At 43.5% G+C, this 26,433-nt stretch overlaps 1 protein-coding gene across 1 annotated transcript in view; it reads right to left on the minus strand.

Annotated features, from left to right (window-relative positions):
* The window catches only part of LOC124798966, a 232,317-nt gene that overhangs the window by 26,939 nt on the left and 178,945 nt on the right, over positions 1–26,433 (minus strand). The window contains exons 3-5 of the mRNA XM_047262501.1: positions 10,257–10,374; positions 10,019–10,148; positions 176–370 (exon numbers count right to left, since the gene is read on the minus strand). Of these exons, the coding sequence (XP_047118457.1) occupies positions 176–370; positions 10,019–10,148; positions 10,257–10,374 (443 nt within the window). The remainder of the gene's footprint in view (positions 1–175; positions 371–10,018; positions 10,149–10,256; positions 10,375–26,433) is intronic.

Here is a 26,433-nt window from a genome sequence, read left to right on the forward strand (position 1 = left end):
CTGAGTCAGTTTACATGGAACATGGGGAATGATGGGTGAGTGAGAGGGTTACCCATGTCACTCCCCATCACTGATATCTGTCACTCAGAAACTAATTTTATTTGAGCTATACTATAGTGAGTAAGATTATGTATTTAATTTGTAGCAGGCAGTTTTAATGATCATAACTTCATACCTGTGAAGGCGGAACAGGGCAGCCACCATTTGCCATTGCCTTGTGTTGCTGCAAGCTGGCTAGCAGGTCCTCACAACTCAATGTGCGGCCAGAGCCACCAGCAGCTGCCAAATAGTCCAACACCTGTTGCTCATCCAGCAAAAGAGCATTCAGCTGGTAAAGATCTGCCAGTCCACGCCTACATTCCTCCTTAACCTGTATAATAAACAAACTTTATTATAACTTTAGAGTTTTGCGAGTTGACTACAATAAAAGCAAATCAATTGCAAAAGGAAGACCACAGTGCGTGTTTCATGGAAAGGAAAACTTACGAAAAAGAAGTTGCTGTACATGGAATTACTGAAGCCAGTAGCACTGTTAAGTAAAGATGCCACCAATCAAGTAGTTGCTTTTAATATCAGAATACCTTAGTAGGCATGTTTCTTTGAAATTTTCCTTTTATTTAATTTAGGCCACCACAGGTCAGTTATGTACAGTTCAATACTCCATTTTTCACTATCAGGTTTAGCAACAACTACAACAATGCACCCACAATAATAACAGCAAAACAAAATGTATACATTATAATAAAAATGCTAATATATTTGATTAGATTAGATTAGATTAATACTAGTTCCATGGATCATGAATACGATATTTCGTAATGATGTGGAACGAGTGAAATTTTCCAATACATGACATAATTAAGTTAATTTAACAACATACTAAAGTTAATATAACAACTTTTTCATTTTTTTGTGTTTTTTTATTTTTTTAATTTATATCTAAAAATTCCTCTATGGAGTAGAAGGAGTTGTCATTCAGAAATTCTTTTAATTTCTTCTTAAATACTTGTTGGTTATCTGTCAGACTTTTGATACTATTTGGTAAGTGACCAAAGACTTTAGTGCCAGTATAATTCACCCCTTTCTGTGCCAAAGTTAGATTTAATCTTGAATAGTGAAGATCATCCTTTCTCCTAGTATTGTAGTTATGCACACTGCTATTACTTTTGAATTGGGTTTGGTTGTTAATAACAAATTTCATAAGAGAGTATATATGCTGAGAAGCTACTGTGAATATCCCTAGTTCCTTAAATAAATGTCTGCAGGATGATCTTGGGTGGACTCCAGCTATTATTCTGATTACATGCTTTTGTTCAATAAATACTTTATTTCTCAGTGATGAGTTACCCCAAAATATGATGCCATATGAAAGCAACGAGTGAAAATAGGTGTAGTAAGCTAATTTACTACGATGTTTATCACCAAAATTTGCAATGACCCTTATTGCATAAGTAGCTGAACTCAAACGTTTCAGCAGATCATCAATATGTTTCTTCCAATTTAATCTCTCATCAATGGACACACCTAAAAATTTGGAATATTCTACCTTAGCTATATGCTTCTGATTAAGGTCTATATTTATTAATGGTGTCATACCATTCACTGTACGGAACTGTATGTACTGTGTCTTAACGAAATTCAATGAGAGTCCGTTTACAAGGAACCACTTAGTAATTTTCTAAAAGACAGTATTGACAATTTCATCAGTTAATTCTTGTTTGTCACGTGTGATTACTACACTTGTATCATCAGCAAAGAGAACTAACTTTGCCTCTTCATGAATATAGAATGGCAAGTCATTAATATATATTAAGAACAACAAAAGACCCAAGACTGACCCTTGTGGAACCCCATTCTTGATAGTTCCCCAGTTTGAGGAATGTGCTGATCTTTGCATATTATGAGAACTACTTATTTCAACTTTCTGCACTCTTCCAATTAGGTACGAATTAAACCATTTGTGCACTGTCCCACTCATGCCACAATACTTGAGCTCGTCTAGCAGAATTTCATGATTTACACAATCAAAAGCCTTTGAGAGATCACAAAAAATCCCAATGGGTGGTGTTCGGTTATTCAGATCATTCAAAATTTGATTGGTGAAAGCATATATGGCATTTCCTGTTGAAAAACCTTTCTGGAAACCAAACTGACATTTTTTTTTAGTACTTCATTGTTACAGATATGTGAAGCTACTCTTGAATACATTACTTTCTCAAAAATTTTGGATAAAGCTGTTAGAAGGGAGATTGGACGGTAATTGTTGACATCAGATCTATCCCCCTTTTTATGCAAAGGTATAACAATAGCATATTTCAGTCTATCAGGGAAAATGCCCTGTTCCAGAGAGATATTACACAGGTGGCTGAGAATCTTACTTATCTGTTGAGAACAAGCTTTTAGTATTTTGCTGGAAATGCCATCAATTCCATGTGAGTTTTTGCTTTTAAGCAAGTTTATTATTTTCCTAATTTCAGAGGGAGAAGTGGGTGAGATTTCAGTTGTATCAAATTGCATGGGTATGGCCTCTTCCATTAACAGCCTAGCATCTTCTAATGAAGACCTGGGGATCCTACTATATCCACAACATTTAGAAAATGATGATTAAAAATATTTTCAACTTCTGACTTTTTGTTCGTAAAGTTTTCATTCAATTTGATGGTAATAATGTCTTCCTGTGCTCTTGGTTGACCTGTTTCTCTTTTAATAATATTCCAAATTGTTTTAATTTTATTATCAGAGTTGCTGATTTCAGACATGATACACATACTTCTGGATTTTTTAATAACTTTTCTTAATATAACACAGTAGTTTTTATAATGTTTGATAGTTTCTGGGTCACTACTCTTTCTTGCTGTCAGATACATTTCCCTTTTCCGGTTACATGATATTTTTATACCCATAGTAAGCCATGGTTTGTTACAAGGTTTCTTACAAGTATATTTAACTATTTTCTTGGGGAATCAGTTTTCAAATGCATTTACAAAAATGTCATGAAATAAATTATATTTTAAATTGGCATCAGGTTCACGGTACACCTCATCCCAGTCAAACTGCTGTAGGCTTTCCCCGAAATTTGCAGTTGTTAAATCGTTGACTGAATGTACTACTATGGAGGACTGTTTAGTATTGCTGAATGGAGCTATGTCATATATTGTAACTAGCTGTGCACCATGATCAGAAAGACCATTCTCAATAGGCTGAGCATTTATCTGGTTAAACTTATCTTGGTCTATAAAGAAGTTATCTATCAGTGAGCTGCTATCCTTTACCACCCAAGTAGGAAAATCAATAACGGGTGTCAAATTGAAAGAACCGAGTAATACTTCAAGGTCATTTTTCCTATTACCCTCTTTCAGAGAATCTACACTGAAGTCCCCACAAATAATAATTTGCTTCCCCCTGTCTGACAGATAGCACAACAAGGAGTCCAAATTTTTCAGAAATAGATGAAAATTTCCTGATGGGGACCTATATACAGTTACAATTATAAATGTGCCTTTATTTAATTTAAGCTCACAGGCACATGCTTCTATATGTTTCTCTACACAAAACTTTTTTGTTTCTATACTTTTTGCACAATGATAACTTTTGACATATATGGCAACTCCTCCTTTCTCCATATTTTCTCTCATTACATGTTCAGAGGGCTTATATCCACTTACATTTACCTTATCCATATCAGTAACAATGTGATGCTCAGACAGGCATAGTATATCTATTTCATCCTCAACTTCTAAATCTTCTAAACAAACCAGAAGCTCATCTACTTTATTCTTTAAACTCCCAATATTTTGATGAAATATACTTACATTATTTTTAATTATACTTTTATGAGAACCTTTCCTTATTCTAACATTTGCAGTACTCTCCTGTCTGAGTTTCTCATTGTGCTTAGGCCTAGTTGCTATACCAGTGGTCACATGGTGTTCAGAGAGGCAGTTATGTCAACTGGGTTGGGTGACTGTAATTCATCAATGGAATTACCTAGGACTGAGATACAACTTGGTGGAGATAAAATTTCTGGTGATTGGTGAAAATTTATAATTGACAGCTGTGATTGGTGATCCAATGTGCTAGAACTGTGCTGTTTAATTTCTTTCCTAAACTGAAGATTTGTTTCAATCCTGACCTCTCGTAGAACTTGACATCTTTCTGTCTTACCTATCCTAAAAAAGGTGCTGCTCCAACACCTGTAAACACTGGTATTTTACAATTCATGGCAGTGCCTCCCCCTTTAAATTTCCTGCTATTACCCCAGCCAGTTTCCCCTTCTCTTTCCTGTTGAGATGTAGGCCGTGCCTGGTATAGTCCCACCTACTAAGAGAATCAACAGGAACCACACCAATATGAGCCCCCGCACCCGACCCAAGCAGCCGTTCCAACTCCAAATTAACTCTCCCAACAGAAGAGTTCAAATGAGGCGGTCATGGCGTCTCAGGACAGATACAAATTCAACATTGGTGTGTCTCGATGCCGACGCAATCTTTACCAGGTCACACTCTATACTGTACCCAGGATCTCTGTCGATGCTGTTCCCTGGCCCTCCCACAATAACCACGGTGTCTTCCCCAGTAAATCCTTTACAGAGTGAACCTAAATCCTCTGTCACCTGATCCAGACTAGCACTTGGTTTAGAAAATATTTGTGACCTGGTATTCTGGTCCTAATTCCTCCTGCAGAAGTTGGCCTACACCTCTGGCATGAGAACTGCCTAACAACAAAACTTTCTTCCTTTTCGATGGCTTTCCTACATTCTTTCTCAATTTCCTATTGGAAGTTTGTTGTGTCCTGTCTACACCTACCTCTGCTTGAGGCTCATTAGTTTATAACTGAAGCAACAGGTCAAACTTATTTTTGACATTCACCACAAAACTGTCAGACTTAGTTCTAGGCCTGTTCCTTCTGCTACCTGTTGCCACTTCCCACCTCTCTTTGCCCTTCTCCCTCCTTAACCTGTCCAGATCTTCCCTAGCCTGATCTAGCTCAGCCTGAAGGGCAGCAATTTTCCCCTCCTGTTCCACTATCTTCCTATCTCTGCTGCAAATCCTACATAACCACTGATGAGACTGATACACTTTCCCGACACCCATGCCACTGCAGTCCCCACAGTGAAAAAAAACGACTGCATCCATCACACCAAATCCCGGAAGTAACAATTCTACGGCAAGTCAGGCACTTCTCACTCATGGCAAAAATAATACTTTAGCTAGAATAAATCAATTAAATTACCGAAAATCAAAAAAGAGGTTGCAAGAATTAAGCCTATTCACAAATGTATATAAGCAAGTTTCTGATTTAAAATTCCGCTGTTTTTCTGAGATCTATATTAAAACAATGAAGGTATACGCTATTTATTTTATATTTCACTCGATGGAATGAAAAAAAGGACAATTAAATGAGATACTTTAACTTTGATTCTCCAAAAACGTTACGAGGATTAGGCCTATAAACAAATGTATATAAGCAAGTTTCTGATATAAAGTTATGCTGTTTTTCTGAAATCTGTATTAAAACAATGAAGTTATACGCTATTTACGGTAGTTTGCTTGTTACCGAGAAATCAGTTAAATTACCGTGACACAAGAAACAAACACGTTTACAAAATTTAAGCCTAAGCGCGACTTCGCGAAGTTAAGATCTTTTCGTGTTTTCTGAAAAAATACGCAAAGAAAAGTCAAACCTTTAACGGCAAGACTAAATGATACACAAATGCATGTATTTAATTTGTTGTCGGCGTTAAACTAAATTATATTCCTGTCTAAATCATTTAACTTTCTGGAAATGGTTTCTGGCGTCACTTACTCGGCGGCCATCTTGGAACAGCATCTTGGGAAGATGCAAAATTCATCTTATACAGTGATGTCACCTGTGTATTTTTATCTGCCTATCTTAACTGTTGTTTCATTGCCTGTTCAAGGTATTGTTTCAACAACATGTAGCACTGCAGACTAAGGGTTTATGCAATTATTTGATGCAGGTGACATTGCCTGTTCTCTCTCAAGGTAACAATTGAGAAAAACAATACAGGGTGTATATAAATGAATATTGGGGGTTTTAACACTTTATAATATTTATTACATTAAACTTAGAGTTATAAATGATATCTCATATGAAAGAGCAACTCAAACAGTTGTGTTTGGCACTAGTGCACATGCGCAGCGCACATTGTTTCCACCTCAATCCGCTAGACAGGAGTAGTAGCGAAGATGGCGATTAGTGAACAGAAAGCATTTTGTGTTTTGCAGTTTGCGAAGACCGAATCTGTAGTTACGGTGCAACGTGCGTTCCGGCCGAAGTTGGAAGAAGATTAGCCAGAGAACTTCATTTTCCAGCAAGATGGTGTGCCACCTCACTGGCATAGCGAAGTACATGATTGGTTGAACTTCACTGTACCAAAGTGCTGCATAGGCCGCAAGGGGCCCAGTGACAGGGCTAGCTTTGCATGTCCTCCATGTTCACTCAACCTAAGGCCATACGATTTTTTCCTTTAGCGCTTCATCAAGGATCGAGTGTACGTGTCTCCACTACCAGCAGACCTCCCTGAATTAAAAAACCGGATTGAAGCAACTGTTGCTACAATCACTGAAGACACACTTATCAAAGTTTGGGAAGAACTCGGCTATAGACTTGATGCGTGCCGTGTGACAAATGGTGCTCACATTTAACATTTATAAGGTTCTTGGTAAAACTGCTCGAGTTGCTCTTTCATTTGACATATCATTTATAGCTGTAAGTTTAATATAAAAAATATTATAAAGCATTGAAACCCTGATATTAATTTATAAACACCCTGTTTATGTAGTAATACAGCAGTGAACGCCCTCTCGAACTTCCTATGACTGTATGTCTAGCCAGATCCGTAACTGGAATTAAATTATTGATAGAACCCAGGTCTGTGTCATCCATAGAAACAGAAATAACTCTGGATGTACGTCAGTCACAAGTGAGTGGGGCTATCATCATGTGACGCTATTTTATCGACAGATGGTATGGATGTGGGGCTGTATCTAAAAGTAAGTTGTGAAAGAGCTACTGGAAAATTGAAGGACAGTAAATAATTTAAACATGTCATCAGTTTAGTGGTTATTAGCTGTTTTCACAACATATTTTACCATCATTTGAAATATAAACTACTTGAAGTCTTTATTTTTTTGCAGATGACTGGGTAGCATAATATATGAAAACATGTCATCTGTAGAAACCTTTACATCAAAATCTGATAATTTCTGAAGGACTGACAACGGGCCTACATTTGAAATAGGCCAGATGTTTAATGCCAATGACCTTTCATAACAACAGAAAGAAATGTAAATCCCCACCTTTCACGAATTTGTAAACATAGTTATTTTTTTGTTAACAGCTATATTATGTCACACAAATACTTGGAAACAACAGCAACAATTACAACAAGGAATATGAAAATGAAACTGTGTGTCAGTTTCAGTTGGGGAAGAATCATGTGTCTCAACTGTACGACCTGTACTGTAATTTTACTCTGTTGTGTGGAGTCATTCCTTGAACAAAGGGAGATAAGGCATACATGTGTCTCAGAATAGCACAAATATTCACATGGCCGTTTGTTTCATGGAAAAAGTCTCACAAAGTTAAAAAACCTGAACCAGCAGATTCTCCAAAAAATGCTGAGTAGCTCACAAAAACATATGTAGAGAACTCAAAACATCCAAGTTCTCAGGGGAAATTGACAGTATTCTGCAGCCTCCCTGTAGTAATAATCATAGGAAGCATGAAAATTAAATCATCCATGCTATGCACCATCCACAAATATTACAATGTCCATCGAATTATCCCCAGAAAAACACTGGCAATCATAACAAGTTAGTTTGCAGGGCCACCCTCTGCAGGAAGCCCAGAAATTTGTTTTGTAAATAAAACCCCATTTTCCTGGTGCCACTTAATTTGTTTCTCCCAGACGCATTTCGCCATTTTCTTGCTCGAAGGCATCATCAGTGGGACGATTTGCGGTGATCTACGTTTCAATGAAGTTGCAATATTTACATTGTACGAGGCACTGTGCTCGATGAAATAGTTATATCGAGTGGCAAAAGAATAATAGTACACTACAAAAAGGAGGAGAAACATTGAGAACAGTGTGAGAAAGGTCGGAACTCAAAATTGTGCCTATATGTCGGTAATAAAGTGGTAGTGCAACCTCCAGACTCGATAAGAGGAGAAACAGATCACAGCAAATCATTCCACTATAGATGCTTTAGAGCAAGAAAAAGCTGAAATACTTCTTGGAAAAATAAGTTAAGTGGCTGCGGGAAAAGACTGTTTTATTTACAAAACAAGTATTAGTGGAAATCGTGCATCATCATGTGTCTGAAGGATGCATTAGATGAACAACAAACAAGTGAACAATTGGTCGCATTTGAGTATCAGACAACATATAATGGCCAGTACACACAGGCTCTGTAAAGACTGTGGGTACCGACTGACCAAATTTAAATGCCAGAAAGTCCTATCACTATACCAACAGAAATTCTGGTCATATGTGAATGGTAATCAGTAGCACTGGAGTGAACGTCCATGCACTGGCAGATGGTTCAGAAACAAATTGAAGGTAGCAAAGCAAACAGAAAAGCTTAACTTCATTTTCAAATATTCCTATACTAAGAAAATATTGCAAGTCCCAGTCTACTGACTGCATCACTGCTAATATTAGTGTCGATGGGTGAAAAATATCTGAAATCGTTAACAAGACTCCAGAGTCTGACGGAAATGATGTCAAATTCCATAAAGAATTTGTGGTACACAATTCTTCCCATGTCCAGACAGCTGTGATAATCTCTCTGTACTGAAATGAGAAGAGACTTACACTTATTGTAGGGGAGCTTCCATTTATTGGTTCACATCAAATATGAATTCAGAATTACTGACAATCCTGATACTACCACACTTGTTTGGAAAGACTCTGCAATGTGCATTTTCCTCACTGTGATGTGAGAAAGTCACGATGTAGCAAACTTACATCTGAATTTATGGTCGGTCTCATTACGGATTAACTGTCACTCAGTCAACAATTTTGAACTAACTACTGTAGATGGATAACTGTGTTACAACAACAGAAAGGGCCTTGCTTCCGACAATGAAAAGTGACTTGCTCATGATGATTAAAAGGGCCTCAAGCCGCCCTCACAAGTGGTGGAATGATATGGCCTCCATTGCATTAAGTGATGCTCACAAACAATCCTGGGGTTGATACAGTATGTGCAGTGGATTGGATCAAATTGACCACAGCCCGCTCCAGTGGCAGTTGGTGGCTACATGTGACGTGCACGTACTCCATAGGATTTATGCAAATGGATGATGATAACAATGATGATGATGATGATGATGATGATGATAATGACAATACAAAACGCAGTACCTGGAAGAGAAAGTCCCCAAGCTGGCTGCGAATCGAACCCAAGATCCCGTGATCCAGAGGCAGCTACGCTAGTCACTAGGCCACGAACTGCAGCCTTACGCAAATGGAGGAGCTTAAACTAGTTTTTCAATTTGTCAAAGCCACACAACAATGTTTATTACGTTAATTTGCACCTTTAACAGTTGTTCTTTACATGCATGTAATACACACAACACACCATTTTACCTGTGCCCAGTAGCCACAACGCTCCGACTGCAACGATGCGAGAAGCTACCTACGGGTGACAGAGGTGGCGTTCCTCCGATGCGTTAGTCAGCCTCTGAATGCACGTTCAAAACGTCTGGGTTCCTCGATAGTGCTCTGCACTTTCAGTAAGCCTCTGTCATACATTTTCCACACTCCGACATCGGAAACTTTTCACGTAGAAAGTTGACGTTCGAGTTAATGGCCTCGTGATGGCAACTTAATTGTCGACCAGAAAACAATAGTGAACCGAGAACTGTAGACCGAAAAGTGCATTGCTACAACGGAAAGTGAATTTTTGAGATTGTGATCGGCTTTCGGTCGTGGGAGGAGCACACTCCAGCTTGCGACTGTTGACCCATGAATGAGATAGGCAAAACGTACCCATTCCGCGTCCTTCCTCGAGTTAGCGGCGGCGGCAGCGGCAGGAGCCACACGTTGCTGCTGCTGCTTGGATCGCTCGTCGCGCACGAAGAGGCTGCGCAGCGACTCGACCCTGGAGATGCGGCGGCCGCTGCGGGCGGCAGACGCGCTGGCTGCGGCGGTGCCGGTGGCGGCCCCCACCCCCGCGGCCGGCGGTGGCGTGGCGGCCGCGGAGCCGGGGGCAGCGCCGGCGGCCGGCGCCTTGCCCGGGGACCAGTGGCGCCTGCGGCCGGGCGCCACCGCCAGCAGCTCCGACGAGTCGCTGCGCTTCAGCTGCTCCCACTTGCGGCCCACCTTCTTGCCCCACGTCGCCAGGCCTGCGCGTTACCACAGACGTCAGTCACCAGTCAAATTATTCACTGTTGTTCTACTCGTCAATTTACACTACACCCAAAAAAAACCTAAACTTATTTCCCGTGGTATACAACGTGAACCTAGAGCACTTAATTCATTAAATAACAAATTACAAGCAGCAGGTATTTTCTGTGTTTTGTCAAAGGCATTTGATTGTGTGAACCACAACATCCTTTTAAATAAATTAGAATTCTATGGCGTCACGGGCAGTGCTGCAAAATGGTCCAAGTCATACCTCGCGAACAGGACACTAAGGGCGTCAGTGCAAGGGACTTGTGAATTAAGTCACCAGTCATCATCAGAATGGGAAGAAATTACATGTGGTGTCCCACAAGGATCCATCTTAGAGCCATTGCTTTTTCTTGTGGACATTAATGATCTCTCATCAGTTGCACTGCCAGAAGCAGAGTTCGTTTTATTTGCAGATAACACAAGTATTGCAATAAATAGTATGTCGAGTGTAGTTCTAGAAAGATCTGCTAATGATATTTTCATGGATATTAATAAATGGTTTAAAGCCAACTCACTGACATTAAACTTCGAAAAGACTCATTATATGCAATTCAGACCTTTTAAGAGGTTTCCACCCAGCATATGCATAAAGTATGAAGAAGAGCAGATAGAAGAGATTGTCGGTCTTAAATTCCTGTGATTACAACTTGATAATAAATTCAGTTGGGAGGAGCACACCACAGAACTGCAGAAATGCCTTAACAAATCTGTATTTGCAATTCGAGTGTTAGCTGACAGGCGACATAAAAATGAAAAAGCTTGCATACTTTGCCTACTTTCATTCCATAATGTCAAGTCAAACAAAAGTTTTCAGAGTCCAAAAGCGTGTATTACGTATTATTTGTGGAGTAAATTCACGGACGTCCTGTAGAAACCTGTTCAAAGAACTGTGTATACTAACTACTGCCTCTCAGTATGTTTACTCCTTAATGAAATTAGTTCTAAATAATATATCTCTTTTTCCAACAAACAGCTCAGTTCATACATACAATACGAGGAACAAAAATGATCTGCACAAGGACTTAAAATCACTTACTTTAGTTCAAAAAGAGGTCTACTACTCAGGAACACTCATCTTCAATAACTTGCCAGCAAACATAAAAAATTTAGTTACAAATAAAGATCAGTTTAGAAGGAACCTGAAAGGCTTCCTAGTAGCCAACTCCTCCTACTCCATTAACGAATTTTTTAAATAGAAACCAATGATGTATTGTATATATTCATACTATTAGTATTATTATTTCAGCTTTAAAAAAATTGACATTTTCCACATCCACGAGGATCTCCTCAGCACGGATCTACAGAACGAAAAACTAATCTAAACTAATCTAATGTGGTTCCTAACATAGGGGGATTTACCTCCTGAGGGATAAAATGAAATTTTCGTAGGGGTAAAAACCAAACAATTCCATTCTGTTGCAGCCACGAAATTAAATTATTTTCAAAATATCATTACTATTATCACAATTTTGTAAATACCATATATTGATTTTAGAAGTTATAAATAATTACTTTTTCTTAATTAATAGCCTTATGCGATGGATGTTACAGGTTCCTCACATAGTCTACCCACTACACACATATGTTGTGCTTTGTCCCATACGTCACTGATGATAAAAGTGAGACATATGATAAAATTGAGACAAATGCTAAATAGGCCAAGAAAACGTGTTCTCCAAGTTGTAGGTAGCACCTTCGGTAGTCCAGAAATTGCGTCATTTCCCTCCTCGAAACATATAAATGAATTAATTGACGCCACTACACAGCAGTAACTACATAAGAGCTACTATAGTGCTGTAAACAGTATTATTATTATTATTATTATTATTATTATTATTATTATTATTATCATCATCATCATTCATTCTTTCTTTACTTTCTCAGCTGTTAAGTCTGGTTAAAAATGGAAAGTGACGTGGACCTTGATAAGGCGTCACTTCCTTTTAACTGTATGGTATGTGTTATATTGCATTTAGGAACTTTTGGGTAATTGAACGTATATCAATAATTACAGATTTCTGTAGTTGTATATATAAGTTTGGATGTAGCTGTATTGCATTGATGTACTGGTGGATATTGTGTGGTATGACTCCTGTAGTTGATAGTATAATTAGTATAATGTCAACTTTATCCTGATGCCACATGTCCTTGACTTCCTCAGCCAGTTGGATGTATTTTTCAATTTTTTCTCCTGTTTTCTTTTGTATATTTGTCGTATTGGGTATGGATATTTCTATTAGTTGTGTTAATTTCTTCTTTTTATTGGTGAGTATGATGTCAGGTTTGTTATGTGGTGTTTTATCTCTTATAATGGTTCTTTTCCAGTATAATTTGTATTCATCGTTCTCCAGTACATTTTGTGGTGCATACTTGTATGTGGGAACATGTTGTTTTATAAGTTTATGTTGTAAGACAAGCTGTTGATGTATTATTTTTGCTACATTGTCATGTCTTCTGGGGTATTCTGTATTTGCTAGTATTGTACATCCACTTGTGATGTGATCTACTGTTTCTATTTGTTGTTTGCAAAGTCTGCATTTATCTGTTGTGGTATTGGGATCTTTAATAATATGCTTGCTGTAATATCTGGTGTTTATTGTTTGATCCTGTATTGCAATCATGAATCCTTCCATCTCACTGTATATATTGCCTTTTCTTAGCCATGTGTTGGATGCGTCTTGATCGATGTGTGGCTGTGTTAGATGATTCGGGTGCTTGCCATGTAGTGTTTTCTTTTTCCAATTTACTTTCTTCGTATCTGTTGATGTTATGTGATCTAAAGGGTTGTAGAAGTGGTTATGAAATTGCAGTGGTGTGGCCGATGTATTTATATGTGTGATTGCTTTGTGTATTTTGCTAGTTTCTGCTTGTTCTATAAAGAATTTTCTTAAATTGTCTACCTGTCCATAATGTAGGTTTTTTTATGTCGATAAATCCCCTTCCTCCTTCCTTTCTGCTTAATGTGAATCTTTCAGTTGCTGAATGTATGTGATGTATTCTATATTTGTGGCATTGTGATCGTGTAAGTGTATTGAGTGCTTCTAGGTCTGTGTTACTCCATTTCACTACTCCAAATGAGTAGGTCAATGTTGGTATTTGTTGCTGCCAGTAGTTTTAGATCATCCATGTATAGCAAATGTGTGATTTTGTGTGGGTATGTTCCAGTAATACTGTATCCATAATTTGTATTATTTAGCATGTTGGATAGTGGGTTCAGAGCAAGGCACAACCAGAAAGGACTTAATGAGTCTCCTTGGTATATTACACGCTTAATCTGTATTGGCTGTGATGTGATATTATTTGAATTTGTTTGGATATTAAGTGTGGTTTTCCAATTTTTCATTACTATGTTTAGGAACTATATCAATTTAGGGTCTACTTTGTATATTTCCAATATTTGTAGTAACCATGAGTGGGGTACACTATCTAAAGCTTTTTGGTAATCAATGTATGCATAGTGTAGCCACCTTTGTTTAGTTTTAGCTTGATATGTCACCTCTGCATCTATCAGCAGTTGCCCTTTACATCCTCGTGCTCCTTTGCAACAGCCTTTTTGTTCTTCATTTATAATTTTGTTCTGTGTTGTATGTGTCATTAATTTCTGTGGAATGACTGAAGTTAATATTTTGTATATTGTTGGTAGGCATGTTATGGGGCGATATTTAGCTGGGTTTGCTGTGTCTGCTTGATCTTTAGGTTTCAGGTAAGTTATTCCATGTGTAAGTGTATCAGGGAATGTGTATGGGTCTGCAATATAACTGTTAAATAATTTAGTTAGATGTGAATGTGTTGAGGTGAACTTCTTTAGCCAGAAATTTGCTATTTTATCATTTCCAATTGTGCGTAGAATTAATTGCTTGGGTGACTTCATGTTGCAAAATTATCACTTCAGGTATTTGTGGTATTATCTTGTATGTGTCTATTTCTGCTTGTATCCACCGTGCATGCCTGTTATGTTGTACCGGGTTTGACCATATGTTGCTCCAGAAGTGTTCCATGTCTGTTATGTTTGGTGGGTTGTCTATTTTAATGTGTGTGTTATCTATTGTCTGGTAAAATTTCTTTTGGTTTGTGTTGAATGTTTGGTTTTGTTTCCTTCTATTTTCACTTTTTTTGTATCTTCTAAGTCGTTTGGCCAATGCTTGTAATTTCTGCTTCTTTTCATCTAATTGCTCTATCACTTCTTGTTGTGAGATTTTACCTAACCTTTTTCGTTTTTTTTCTGACATTTCATTTCTTATAAATTGTGTTAGCTGTCCGATGTCTTTTCTCAGTCTTTCTATTCTGATCTGTAGCCTGTGTTGCCATGCTGGTTTTGTGGGTTTCTTCTGTGTGTTGGTTGGTTCTGATCTCTGCCTAGTATATTTAGTGTAGTGAGTGCTCCTATGTAAACCAGTAGTTGTAACTCTTCCATAGTTGTGTTTTCATTTATTTTGTTGTGTATGATTGTGTTGATAGTTTTTATTGTTGTTTAGACTTGTGGGTTATTTGGTGGTCTATGCAAGAATGGTCTAATGTCTGTATTTGTGTCTTTGTATTCTATATATGTCAGCTGAAATTTTTCTTCTATATCTAACATGTGTGTCACTTCGTGTTCTATTTGTGCTTGTTCTGGTGGCTGTCTTAAGATTTCGTTTTCCTCTGACTGTTTAATTGATGTGTGTTGTTCTTTGATTGTTTGCTCTGGGATGTTTGAGTCCATTACTGTATTTTCTTCTTCTTCTGATTGCCCATTATTTTGTTCCAGTATTTGTTGTACTTATTGTTTGATGTTTTCTAATTCTGACTGGGGCATCCTGTTATTTTTTTTATTATTACACGGATCTGATCAGCTAGTCGTTGTTCTGTTAAAAATATTAATTCCGGGTATCTGGTAATAAATGTTGTGTATACTTGTGATCTGTATCCAGTTGTGTTGGTTCCTAGGTTTGTTGCTTGGTAATAACAGAACATGAGGTGTCGATTAACTTCATCTGACCAGCTCATCCTCTGTCTTTGTTTTCCTTCTAGGGTGGTTGCAGGAAGCATATCCTGCAAAACACCTCTATTTGGATTTGAATCATTTTCCATTTGGCTAGCAGTGTCGTTACCGTTGTAGGCGGGCATAGGGTTCAAGCGTCGTCCCCGACCATGACGGCGCTTGTCCGAGGCTTCTTTAGTTCTGTCCTGAACCAACTAATCACACTAAAAGGGGGGTTAGCCCTATTAGTGGTTTGTTCTTTTCGTCGCCTTTTACGACTGGCAGAACATACCGGAGGCCTATTCTTTTCCCGGGCCTCCACGGGAATTATTATTACTACTACTACTACTACTACCACCACCACCACCACCACCACCACCACCACCACCACCACCACCACTACTACTACTACTACTACTACCACCACCACCAGAAGTAAGCAGTGCATCAATCTAGTGATTTACGAACAATAGGTATAATGTAAAATTTTTAATTTGGTTGAGTTTCAATGAGGTTGCAGTGTGCTGGTCAAGCAAATGCTGCAATGGGTAGGAGTAATGCAGGGGAAGTATGTTTTGTAGGAAGTGTCTACCCTCGCAGTGGACAGTTAGCTTTTTTTTTTTGTGGTTTTAGGGCGCAAAACTTCTATGGTCATTAGCGCCCAGCCCGTGGCGAAGGAAACAGGAAAAAAACGAAATTTAAAATCAGCAGCAAGGGGAACAAGGTCATAAAATTTGAGAAACTAATGGCAGAAGGAATGCTTAAAAATCCAGTATAGAAAGGGGTTGGTTGTCCCCAAAAAAAAAAAAAAAATCAAATGACTGACGTCATTTCACTGTCACTAATAAACTGTAGAACGCGGTCAGCTGAGCGCGTGTCATCTGCTAAAATCAATGATAGATCAGGCGATAGCTGTAGACGGGAGCGTAACGGATTAAAATAGGGGCATTCAATTAAAAGGTGTCTGACCGTCCACAGCTGAGAGCAGTGGGGACAGAGTGGGGGAGGATCACCGCTTAAAAGATGTCGATGGCTAAAAAGACAGTGCCCTATCCGGAGTCTAGCTAAAATTACCTCCTCCCGACGACGCGTTCGGGAGGAAGAGGTCCAAGCGCAAGGAAGGGCTTTCACTTCCCGCAATTTATTATGGGGAAGTGTTGACCAATGCGCATGCCATAAATGAGCAACTTGGCGACATAAACCGCTCCGTAGATCGGTAAACGGAAGAGACTGAATAGCTGGCCGAGGAAGAGAGACTGCAGCCTTGGCCGCTATATCGGCCGCCTCATTCCCACAGATACCAGCGTGTCCCGGGAGCCAGAGGAACGCCACTGAGACGCCCCCCAGGTGGAGCAAGCGCAGACAGTCCTGAATCCGGTGGACCAGAGGGTGCACAGGGTAAAGAGCTTGGAGACTTAGGAGAGAGCTGAGAGAATCTGAGCAGATTACGTACTGTATCCGCTGATGGCGGCGGATGTAGTGGACAGCCTGTAGAACAGCGTAAAGCTCCGCAGTATAAACCGAACACTGGTCGGGAAGCCGAAAGTGATTTGGGGTGTCGCCAACAATATAGGCACTCCCTACACCTAACGATGTTTTTGAGCCGTCGGTGTAAATAAATGTGGCTTCCGTCATTTGTGCACATAGAGCAGCAAATGCCCGACGGTAGACAAGTGTAGGGGTACCATCCTTGGGAAATTGACATAAGTCTCTGAGCAAGTCGATCCGGGGACGGAACCAAGGCGGTGCTGTACCCCAAGTTGTCAAGAAGGTTTTAGGAAAGCGGAAGGAGAGAGAATGGAGCAGTTGACGGAAGCGGACTCCCGGGGGTAGTAGGGAGGAGGAGCGGCCTGCATACCCGACATCAAAGGAGGTGTCGAAAAAAAGGTCATGGGCTGGATTAGCAGGCATGGAAGACAGATGGCTAGCATAACGACTCAGAAGGACTGCCCGCCGATTGGACAGCGGAGGTTCAGCAGTTTCAGCATAAAGGCTTTCCACAGGGCTGGTGTAAAAAGCTCCAGACACTAAACATAATCCACGGTGGTGGATAGAGTCGAGACGCCGAAGAATAGACGGCCGAGCAGAGGAGTAGACTATGCTTCCATAATCCAATTTCGAGCGCACTAAGGCGCGATAGAGGCGGAGAAGGACCACTCGGTCCAGTTAGCTTTCTTATTTGAGGATTTGGGGGTAGCACTTGCGATGCTCCACGAATTCCCATACGAAGAAAAGTCCTTTCTACAGTATAGTCAGGTGCTGAATTTGATGATAATGTGGGGGCGCGGGGGTGGGAGGTGGGGTCCTAACTAATGTGTGATTGCAATATGGCGTGGTCTAAGAATGGTTGGGAATCACTGTCCTAGAGTAACTCTACTCAAAAGCCATTTTGCATCTGAGATGTGAAATATTAATTACAATGTACATTGGTGTGTAGAATATGAATCTACCTTTCCAAATTTTCTAGCAATTAAGATTTAATTTTTTGGGGTTTTATTGCTTATTATGTATTTTCTGTATTTTGATGTTTGTCGTTCTTTTGCTCGGATGTCTTTTTATTTATTTATTTATTTTTTGTGCAGGAGTGCTCAAAGATCTACATATCATCAATAGACTGGAGGAGTGGCTCTGAGCACTATGGGACTTAACGTCTATGGTCATCAGTCCCCTAGAACTTAGAACTACTTAGACGTAACTAACCTAAGGACATCATACAACACCCAGTCATCATGAGGCAGAGAAAATCCCTGACCCCGCCGGGAATCGAACCCGGGAACCCAGGCGCGGGAAGCGAGAACGCTACCGCACGACCACGAGCTGCGGACACTGGAGGAGTGATAAGGACTGTCAAACTCTCCTCACCTGATGACAAGATAATCCACAGTGCCCCATGATCTAGTTCCTATTGAAACACGCATGCACGCATGGTGCAATTCTTGTCATACATATATCGGCCTACCAGTGTACAGCGAGTTTTTGTTACGTCACTGAGTTTCTTGTGGGAAGTACTGGAATGTTGCGATATTGAAAACTTACACGTAGTAAGACTGCCAACTGCCTAATGTCGTCGTTGTCTAAACACCCCTACAACTATTGCAATGATCGATTTCAAACACACCTGGTGCACATAACACTTATTATCCGGGAAAAAGTACTTTTTGGGGTAAGAACCACCTAACACTGGTCTGGGAGTGAAAAACGGAGTGACATAAAACGTGGGCGGTGAGAGCGAGGAGGTAGAAGTGGTCAGTGATTTGGGGGGAGGGGGATAGGACAACGAGATGTGTGCGATTTATGTGAAATACGCGCACGGAGGAGAAGCCACTCGTAGAAAGTTAATGTGGTGTGAAACTGTATGATGAACTTACAAAGGAGACGGGCGTCTTTAGGAAGACAAAGTAGTGATACCCCTGGAAAAATGTTGAGTACTTGGTGCAGGCAGTGTTGGAGAGCGCGTGGGAGAAGGGAATTTCTGTGGAAAAGGTTAGTAAGAAATGAGGAGACGTGAAGTGCATTGGTTGAGGTGGTAGGAAAATTCTGCTCCTTGACCATTCAGCCACGATTGTCACAGAGCAACAGTGAGAGTTGTTCTCTCACAATGTTTTTTTGTAGTATTATTAGTGTTACACATGCACGGTTGAAACCAGTTTCGGTTGAAACCAGTTTCGCCAGAAACAAACACTGCCACTTTGCTCTAATACACACAAAGAAAAAGGTTTTGCGTCACCTCGGTTACGAGAGTTCCGGAACCTGTACAGAAAATTGGAATAGAGATCAACATAATCACCATTTACGCAGGTTTTATTGCTCATGAAAACCACACATTGCATGTTGTACCACTACACAGCGAGATCTTCAGAGGTGGTGGTCCGGATTGCTGTACACACCGGTATCTCTAATACCCAGTAGCACGTCCTCTTGCATTGATGCATGCCTGTATTCTTCGTGGCATCAAGGCACTGTTGGTTCAGATTGTTCCACTCCTCAACGACGATTCGGCGTAGATCCCTCAGAGTGGTTGGTAGGTTACGTTGTCCAGAAACAGTCCTTTTCAATCTATCACAGGCATGTTCGATAGGGTTCATGTCTGGGGAACATGCTGGCCACTCTAGTCGGGCCATGTCGTTATCCTGAAGGAAGTCATTCACAAAATGTGCACGATGGGAGGCGTGAATTGTCCTCCATGAAGACGAATGCCTCGCCAATATGCTGCCGATATGGTTGCACTACGGGTGAGAGGATGGCATTCGCGTATCGTACAGCCGTTGCGGCGCCTTCTATGACCACCAGCGACGTACGTCGTCTCCACATAATGCCAACCCAAAACAGCAGGGAACCTCCACCTTGCTGCACTCGCTAGACAGTGTGTGTAAAGGCTGTCAGCCTCGCCGGGTTGCCTTCAAACACGTCTCCGACGATTTTCTGATTGAAGGCATATAAGACACTCATCGGTGAAGAGAACGTGATGCAAGTCCTGAGCGGTCGATTTGGCATGCTGTTGGGCCCATTTTACCGCGCTGAATGATGTAGTGGTTGCAAAGATGGACATCGCCATGGACGTCGGGAGTGAAGTTGCGCATCATGCAGCCTATTGCGCTTAGTTTGAGTCGTAACACGACGACCTGTGGCTGCACAAAAAGCATTATTCAACATGGTGACGTTGCTGTCAGGGTTCCTCCGAGCCATAATCCGTAGGTAGCTGTATTCACTGCAGAAGTAGCCCTTGGGCGTTCTGAGCGAGGCATGTCATCGACAGTTCGTGTCCATATCCGAACAACATCGCTTTGGTTCACTCCGAGACGCCTGGACACTTCCCTTGTTGAGAGTCCTTCCTGGCACGAAGTAACAAAGCGCGGACGCGATCGAACGCGGTACTGTCTGTCTAGGTATGGTTGAACTACAGACAACATGAGCCGTGTACTTCCTTCCTGGTGGAATGACTGAAACTGATCGGCTGTCGGACCCCTCCGTCTAATACGCGCTGCTCATGCATGGTTGTCTACATCTTTCGGCGGGTTTAGTGACATCTCTGAACAGTCAAATCAACTGTGTCTGTGATACAATATCCACAGTCAACGTCTATCTTCAGGAGTTCTGGGAACGGGGGTGGTTCAAAGCTTTTTTTGATGTGTGTACTATTTCTTGACTGACATGGCCGCTACACGTCACGCTGGATGTCTTCTCACTATCTGTCACCTGGTAGAACTCCTGAGTTGCACTCACCTGTGCCAGTACATAATATATCGCGGGAGTGGGACTGCATTAAACGTTTCTTTATTAAGTGAGACGGTTGGTTGGTTGGTTGGTTTGTGGGATTAAAGGGACCAGACTGCTACGGTCATCGGTCACTTTTTCCAAATACTAAAAACACCCACAGAGCATAACAACAAGTAACAGAATAGATCACAGACGACACAGAACAAGATAAACTGAGACAAAGACCAGACAAAACGAACTAAAATCACACAGAGTGTGACGGTGGTTGGCCGACCATAGAATTAAAAAAGGAGAAGCCAACCACTTAGAAACACATTAAAAAATCAGTTTAAAATCGTAGGCCAAAGGCCAGAATCAACACAAAACAATAAAATAAAACAGAAACACTCAGATTAATTGATAAAAAAACCCTGCCCGAATAAAACGCAAAACTAAGTCAGCCGTAGCGGAGTCATCTGTTACAAGGGCAGGGAGCGTGTCAGGCAGTGCGAACGACTGCCTGAGCAAACCTAAAAGTGGACAGTCTAATAAAATGTGTACCACTGTGAAAACGGAGCCGCAGCAACATAAAGGTGTTGTTCCGTGAAGGCAGAGCGCGCCATTCAGTGACCCAAAGGACTAGAATTTTGTTGCATAGGAACGCTCGCAAATCTGTCTCCGGGAGGCCAATGTCCAGAGATGGTGTACTGGTGGCCTCTTTCGCCAGGCGGTCGACAGCTTCATTTCCGGGTATCCCAACATGGCCCGGTGTCCAAACAAAGACCACAGAGCGGCCGCAACGCGCAAGAGTATGCAGGGACTCCTGGATAGCCATCAGCAGACGAGAACGAGGAAAACACTGGTCGAGAGCTCGTAAACCGCTCAGGGAATCGCTACAGATCACGAAGGACTCACCTGAGCAGGAGCGGATATACTCTAGGGTACGAAAGATGGCGACCAGCTCAGCAGTGAAAACGCTGCAGCCAGCCGGCAATGAATATTGTTCGGAATGGTCCCCTAGAGTAAACGCATAACCGACACGACCAGCAACCAACGAGCCGTCAGTGTACGCAATGCCAGAACCCTGATACATTGCGAGGATGGAAAGAAAGCGGCGGCGGAAAGCCTCCGGAGGGACTGAGTCCTTCGGGCCCTGTGCCAATTCCAGCTGAAAGCGAGGGCGAGGCACACACCATGGGGGTGTATGCAGAGGTGCCCGGAAAGAGGCGGAAGAGGTAAAGCCCCAAGCCCGGAGAGAAGCTCTTTGACGCGAACCGCGATCGTACAACCTGACCGGGGTCGACGTTCTGGCAGATGGACGACCGATGGCGGGAACAGGAGACGATAGTTTGGATGCCCGGGCAAACTAAAAACATGGGCAGCATAAGCGGCCAGCAAACGTCGGCGCCGTAACCGCAGGGGAGGGACACCTGCCTCCACTAGTATGCTGTCCACAGGGCTGGTGCGGAAGGCACCAGTGGCAAGTCGTATCCCACTGTGTAGTATTGGGTCCAGTACCCGCAACGCGGATGGGGATGCTGAGCCATAAGCCAGGCTCCCATAATCCAGACGGAACTGGATTAACACCTTGTAGAGCCGTAACAGGGTAGATCGGTCGGCGCCCCAGCTGGTGTGGCTCAAACATCTCAGAGCGTTGAGATGCCGCCAACACGCCTGTTTAAGCTGCCATATATGAGGCAGCCAAGTCAACCGGGCATCAAAAACTACACCCAAAAACCTGTGGGTCTCCACCACAGCAAGGAGTGCGTCGGCAAGATAAAGCCGCGGCTCAGGATGGACTGTTCGGCGCCGGCAGAAATGCATAACGCGGGTCTTGGCAGCCGAAAACTGAAAACCATGCGCTACAGCCCAAGACTGCGCCTTGCGGATAGCGCCCTGTAGCTGACGTTCAACAGCTGCAATGCCAGTAGAGCTGTAGTAAAGGCAGAAGTCATCAACATACAGGGAGGCGGAGACAGAATTGCCCACCGCTGCAGCGAGCCCGTTTATTGCGATTAAAAACAGGCAGACACTGAGGACAGATCCCTGTGGTACCCCGTTCTCCTGGACGCGGGAGGAACTATGAGAGGCCGCGACTTGCACGCGGACGGTACGATACGACAGAAAATTTCTGATAAAGATCGGCAGAGCGTAGCGTAGAGAGGATGTGATGACGCCATGTCGTATCGTACGCCTTCCGCATGTCGAAAAAGACAGCGACCAGGTGCTGACGGCGGGCAAAGGCAGTACGGATGGCCGACTCCAGGCTCACCAGATTGTCGGTGGCGGAGCGGCCTTTACGGAACCCACCCTGAGACGGAGCCAAAAGGCCCCGAGACTCCAGTACCCAATTCGAGCGCCGGCTCACCATCCGTTCAAGCAACTTGCAAAGAACGTTGGTGAGGCTAATGGGACGGTAGCTGTCCACCTCCAGAGGGCTCTTTCCAGGTTTCAAAACGGGGATGACAATACTTTCGCGCCATTGCGACAAAAACACCCCCTCGACCCAAAGACGGTTGTAAAGATCGAGGAGGCGCCGCTGGCAGTCCACTGAAAGGTGTTTCAGCATCTGACAGTGGATGCCATCTGGCCCAGGGCAAGCGGCTAGGGCACTGCGAAATTCCCACTCACTGAATGGAGCATTGTAAGATTCTGGGTGGTGGGTGCGAAACGAAAGGCTCCGACGTTCCATCCGCTCTTTAATGGAGCGGAAGGCCAGTGGGTAATTGGATGAAGCGGAACTAAGAGCAAAATGCTCTGCCAAGCTGTTGGCAATTTCGTCGGAGTCTGTACAAACTGCTCCATTCAGTGAGAGCGCAGGGACGCTGACAGGGGTCCGATAGCCATAGAGGCGTCGGATCTTGGCCCAGACCTGCGATGGAGAGGCATGGAGGCCAATGCTGGACACATACCGCTCTCAGCACTCCTGCTTGCTTTGGCGGATAAGGCGGCGGACCCGCGCACGCAGCCGTTTGAAGGTGATGAGGTGTTCAATGCAGGGATGTCGCTTGTGAAGCTGTAGCGCCCGCCGGCGATCTTTAATCGCTGCAGCGATCTCGGGCGACCACCAAGGCACAGTTCGCCGCCGAGGGGACCCAGAGGAACGGGGAATGGCAGATGCGGCGGCAGTAACGATGCCGGTGGTGACCGATTGAACCACCGCATCAATGTCATCATTAGAGAGAGGCTCAATAGCGGCAGTGGAGGAGAACAAGTCCCAGTCAGCCTTATTCATAGCCCATCTGCTAGGGCGCCCAGAAGAGTGACGCTGTGGTAGTGACAGGAAGATCGGAAAGTGGTCACTACCACACGGGTCGTCAGGCACACTCCATTGGACAGACGGTAAGAGGCTAGGGCTACAGATTGAAAGGTCAATGGCGGAGTATGTGCCATGCGTCACACTGAAGTGTGTGAAGGCACCATCATTTAAAATCGAGAGATCGAGCTGCGACAATAAATGCTCAACGGTGGCGCCTCGACCTGTTGCCACTGACCAACCCCACATAGGGTTATGGGCGTTGAAGTCGCCCAATAGCAAGAAAGGTGGCGGCAATTGGGCTATCAGCGCAGCCAGGACATGCTGTGAGACATCACCATCCGGTGGAAGGTAAAGACTGCAGACGGTAACAGCCTGTGGCGTCCACACCCGAACAGCGACAGCCTCTAAAGGTGTGTGGACAGGGACAGACTCGCTGTGCAGAGAGTGAAGGACATAGAGGCAGACGCCACCAGACACCCTTTCATATGCTGCCCAGTTCTTATAATAACCCCGATAGCCACGGAGGGCGGGGGTTCGCATTGCTGGAAACCAAGTTTCCTGAAGAGCAATGCAGAAGAAAGGGTGAAGGCTGATAAGTTGGCGGAGCTCAGCTAGATGGTGGAAGAAACTGCTGCAGTTCCACTGGAGGATGGTATTGTCCATGGCGGAGAAAGGCGTGACGGGACTGGGAAGGCAGATTACGCCGCTGGGTCACCTGCTGCCTCCGATGGAGCACCTGTGCAAGTGCTATCCATTGCGTCTGAGGGACCGGCGAGATCGAGGTCCTCAGCAGACGCAAGGATCTCCACCTCATCCTCAGATGAAGAGCTTTTAGGTAGCGGTGGAGTAGGTGCCACCGCAGGTGTCTTTGTCTTACGGGTCTTCAAAGTCGTTTTCTCTCGCTGTTCCTTTGGTTGCCGTTGTTGAGAGGGCTTATTGAAGTCAGTCTCCGGGACCGAAGAGGATCGCGAAGCCCGTCGACCAGCGACCTGTGGCTTCTTCAGCCACTGGTTGGTGTCTGCTGTGCCGCTGGTAGGAACCTGGGAAGGGAGTGACCCAAGGGATCCCTTCCGAGCGAGAGAAGCCGAAGAAGACTTACGCTTCTCCGGCTTAGAAGTGGGGACTGGTGTCCCCAGTGGTTTAGGGGGTGCTGCTCCCGAGGTAGATGGTGTGGGAGCAACAGCGAGAGAATTGGCCCCCATCGTCAAGGGGGCAGGTGAGGTCCTCTGACTCTGAGAGCTGACTGTACGTCTTGCAGCTGAAGGAGCTGGAGCAGGAGTGACAGTGGAGGCATAAGATGACGACATGCGCATGGGATGTAGCCGTTCAAATTTCCGCTTAGCCTCAGTGTAGGTCAGTCGGTCCAGGGTCTTATATTCCATGATTTTGCGTTCTTTCTGTAAGATACTGCAGTCCGGCGAGCAAGGGGAATGAGGCTCTCCACAGTTGACACAGACGGGAGGCGGAGCACATGGAGTATCGGGATGAGATGGGCGTCCACAATCTCGACATGTGAGGCTAGAAGTACAGCGAGAGGACATGTGACCGAACTTCCAGCACTTAAAGCATCGCATCGGGGGAGGGATATAGGGTTTGACGTCACATCGGTAGACCATCACCTTGACCTTCTCTGGTAATGTATCACCTTCGAAGGCCAAGATGAAGGCACCGGTAGCTACCTGATTGTCCCTCGGACCCCGATGAACCCGCCGGACGAAATGTACACCTCGGCGCTCTAAATTGGCGCGCAGCTCGTCATCAGACTGCAAAAGTAGGTCCCGATGGAAAATAATACCCTGGACCATATTTAAACTCTTATGTGGGGTGATGGTAACGTTAACATCCCCCAACTTTTCACAAGCAAGTAACCTGCGTGTCTGGGCAGAGGATGCCGTTTTTATCAAAACTGACCCAGAGCGCATTTTGGACAAGCCCTCCACCTCCCCAAACTTGTCCTCTAAATGCTCTACAAAGAACTGAGGCTTCACGGATAGAAACGAGTCACCATCAGCTCTGGTACAGACGAGATACCTGGGCGAATACACGTCACTGTCATTCATTGCCTTTCGTTCCTCCAATGGTGTGGCCAGGGATGGGAACGATTTGGGGTCATAAACGTCAGCTTTAAAATGAGCCTTCGAACGCTTAGAGACTGCTGGTGGCTGGCCGCCAGCGAGAGATGATGTACCACGCTTCATTGCGGGTCATCCGCCCTGATGCCACCTACTCCGGCCAAGGGCCCTCCCCACGGGCGCCACCCAGCCGCAGCAATAGCCACCTGGCAGGATGGCCGTTGCCGGGAGTCCTGATGCCCCAGGGAGATGGGCATCTACTCCTTGTCATACGTGGGGAGTTAACGGCGCAGGCATCAGTAGAGCGATCCCTGCGTTGTCAGGGGGCTACAACCAACAGGGTACATGGCGGTCCCACCACAACGGACTGGCTACCGTGCTGGATCTTAGGTGCAAAAAAGTCCAAGGTCGTCGTCGCAGTTAAAAGCAACACTGCAGAGTGCAGCGTGGTAATCGCACCCAGGGACGTATCCTCGCCCAAGAGATGGAAAACGAGCGGGACACCATTGCAACGACGAAAAAG

Source organism: Schistocerca piceifrons, chromosome 5, assembly GCF_021461385.2.
Source record: "Schistocerca piceifrons isolate TAMUIC-IGC-003096 chromosome 5, iqSchPice1.1, whole genome shotgun sequence".
Taxonomy (NCBI): domain Eukaryota; kingdom Metazoa; phylum Arthropoda; class Insecta; order Orthoptera; family Acrididae; genus Schistocerca; species Schistocerca piceifrons.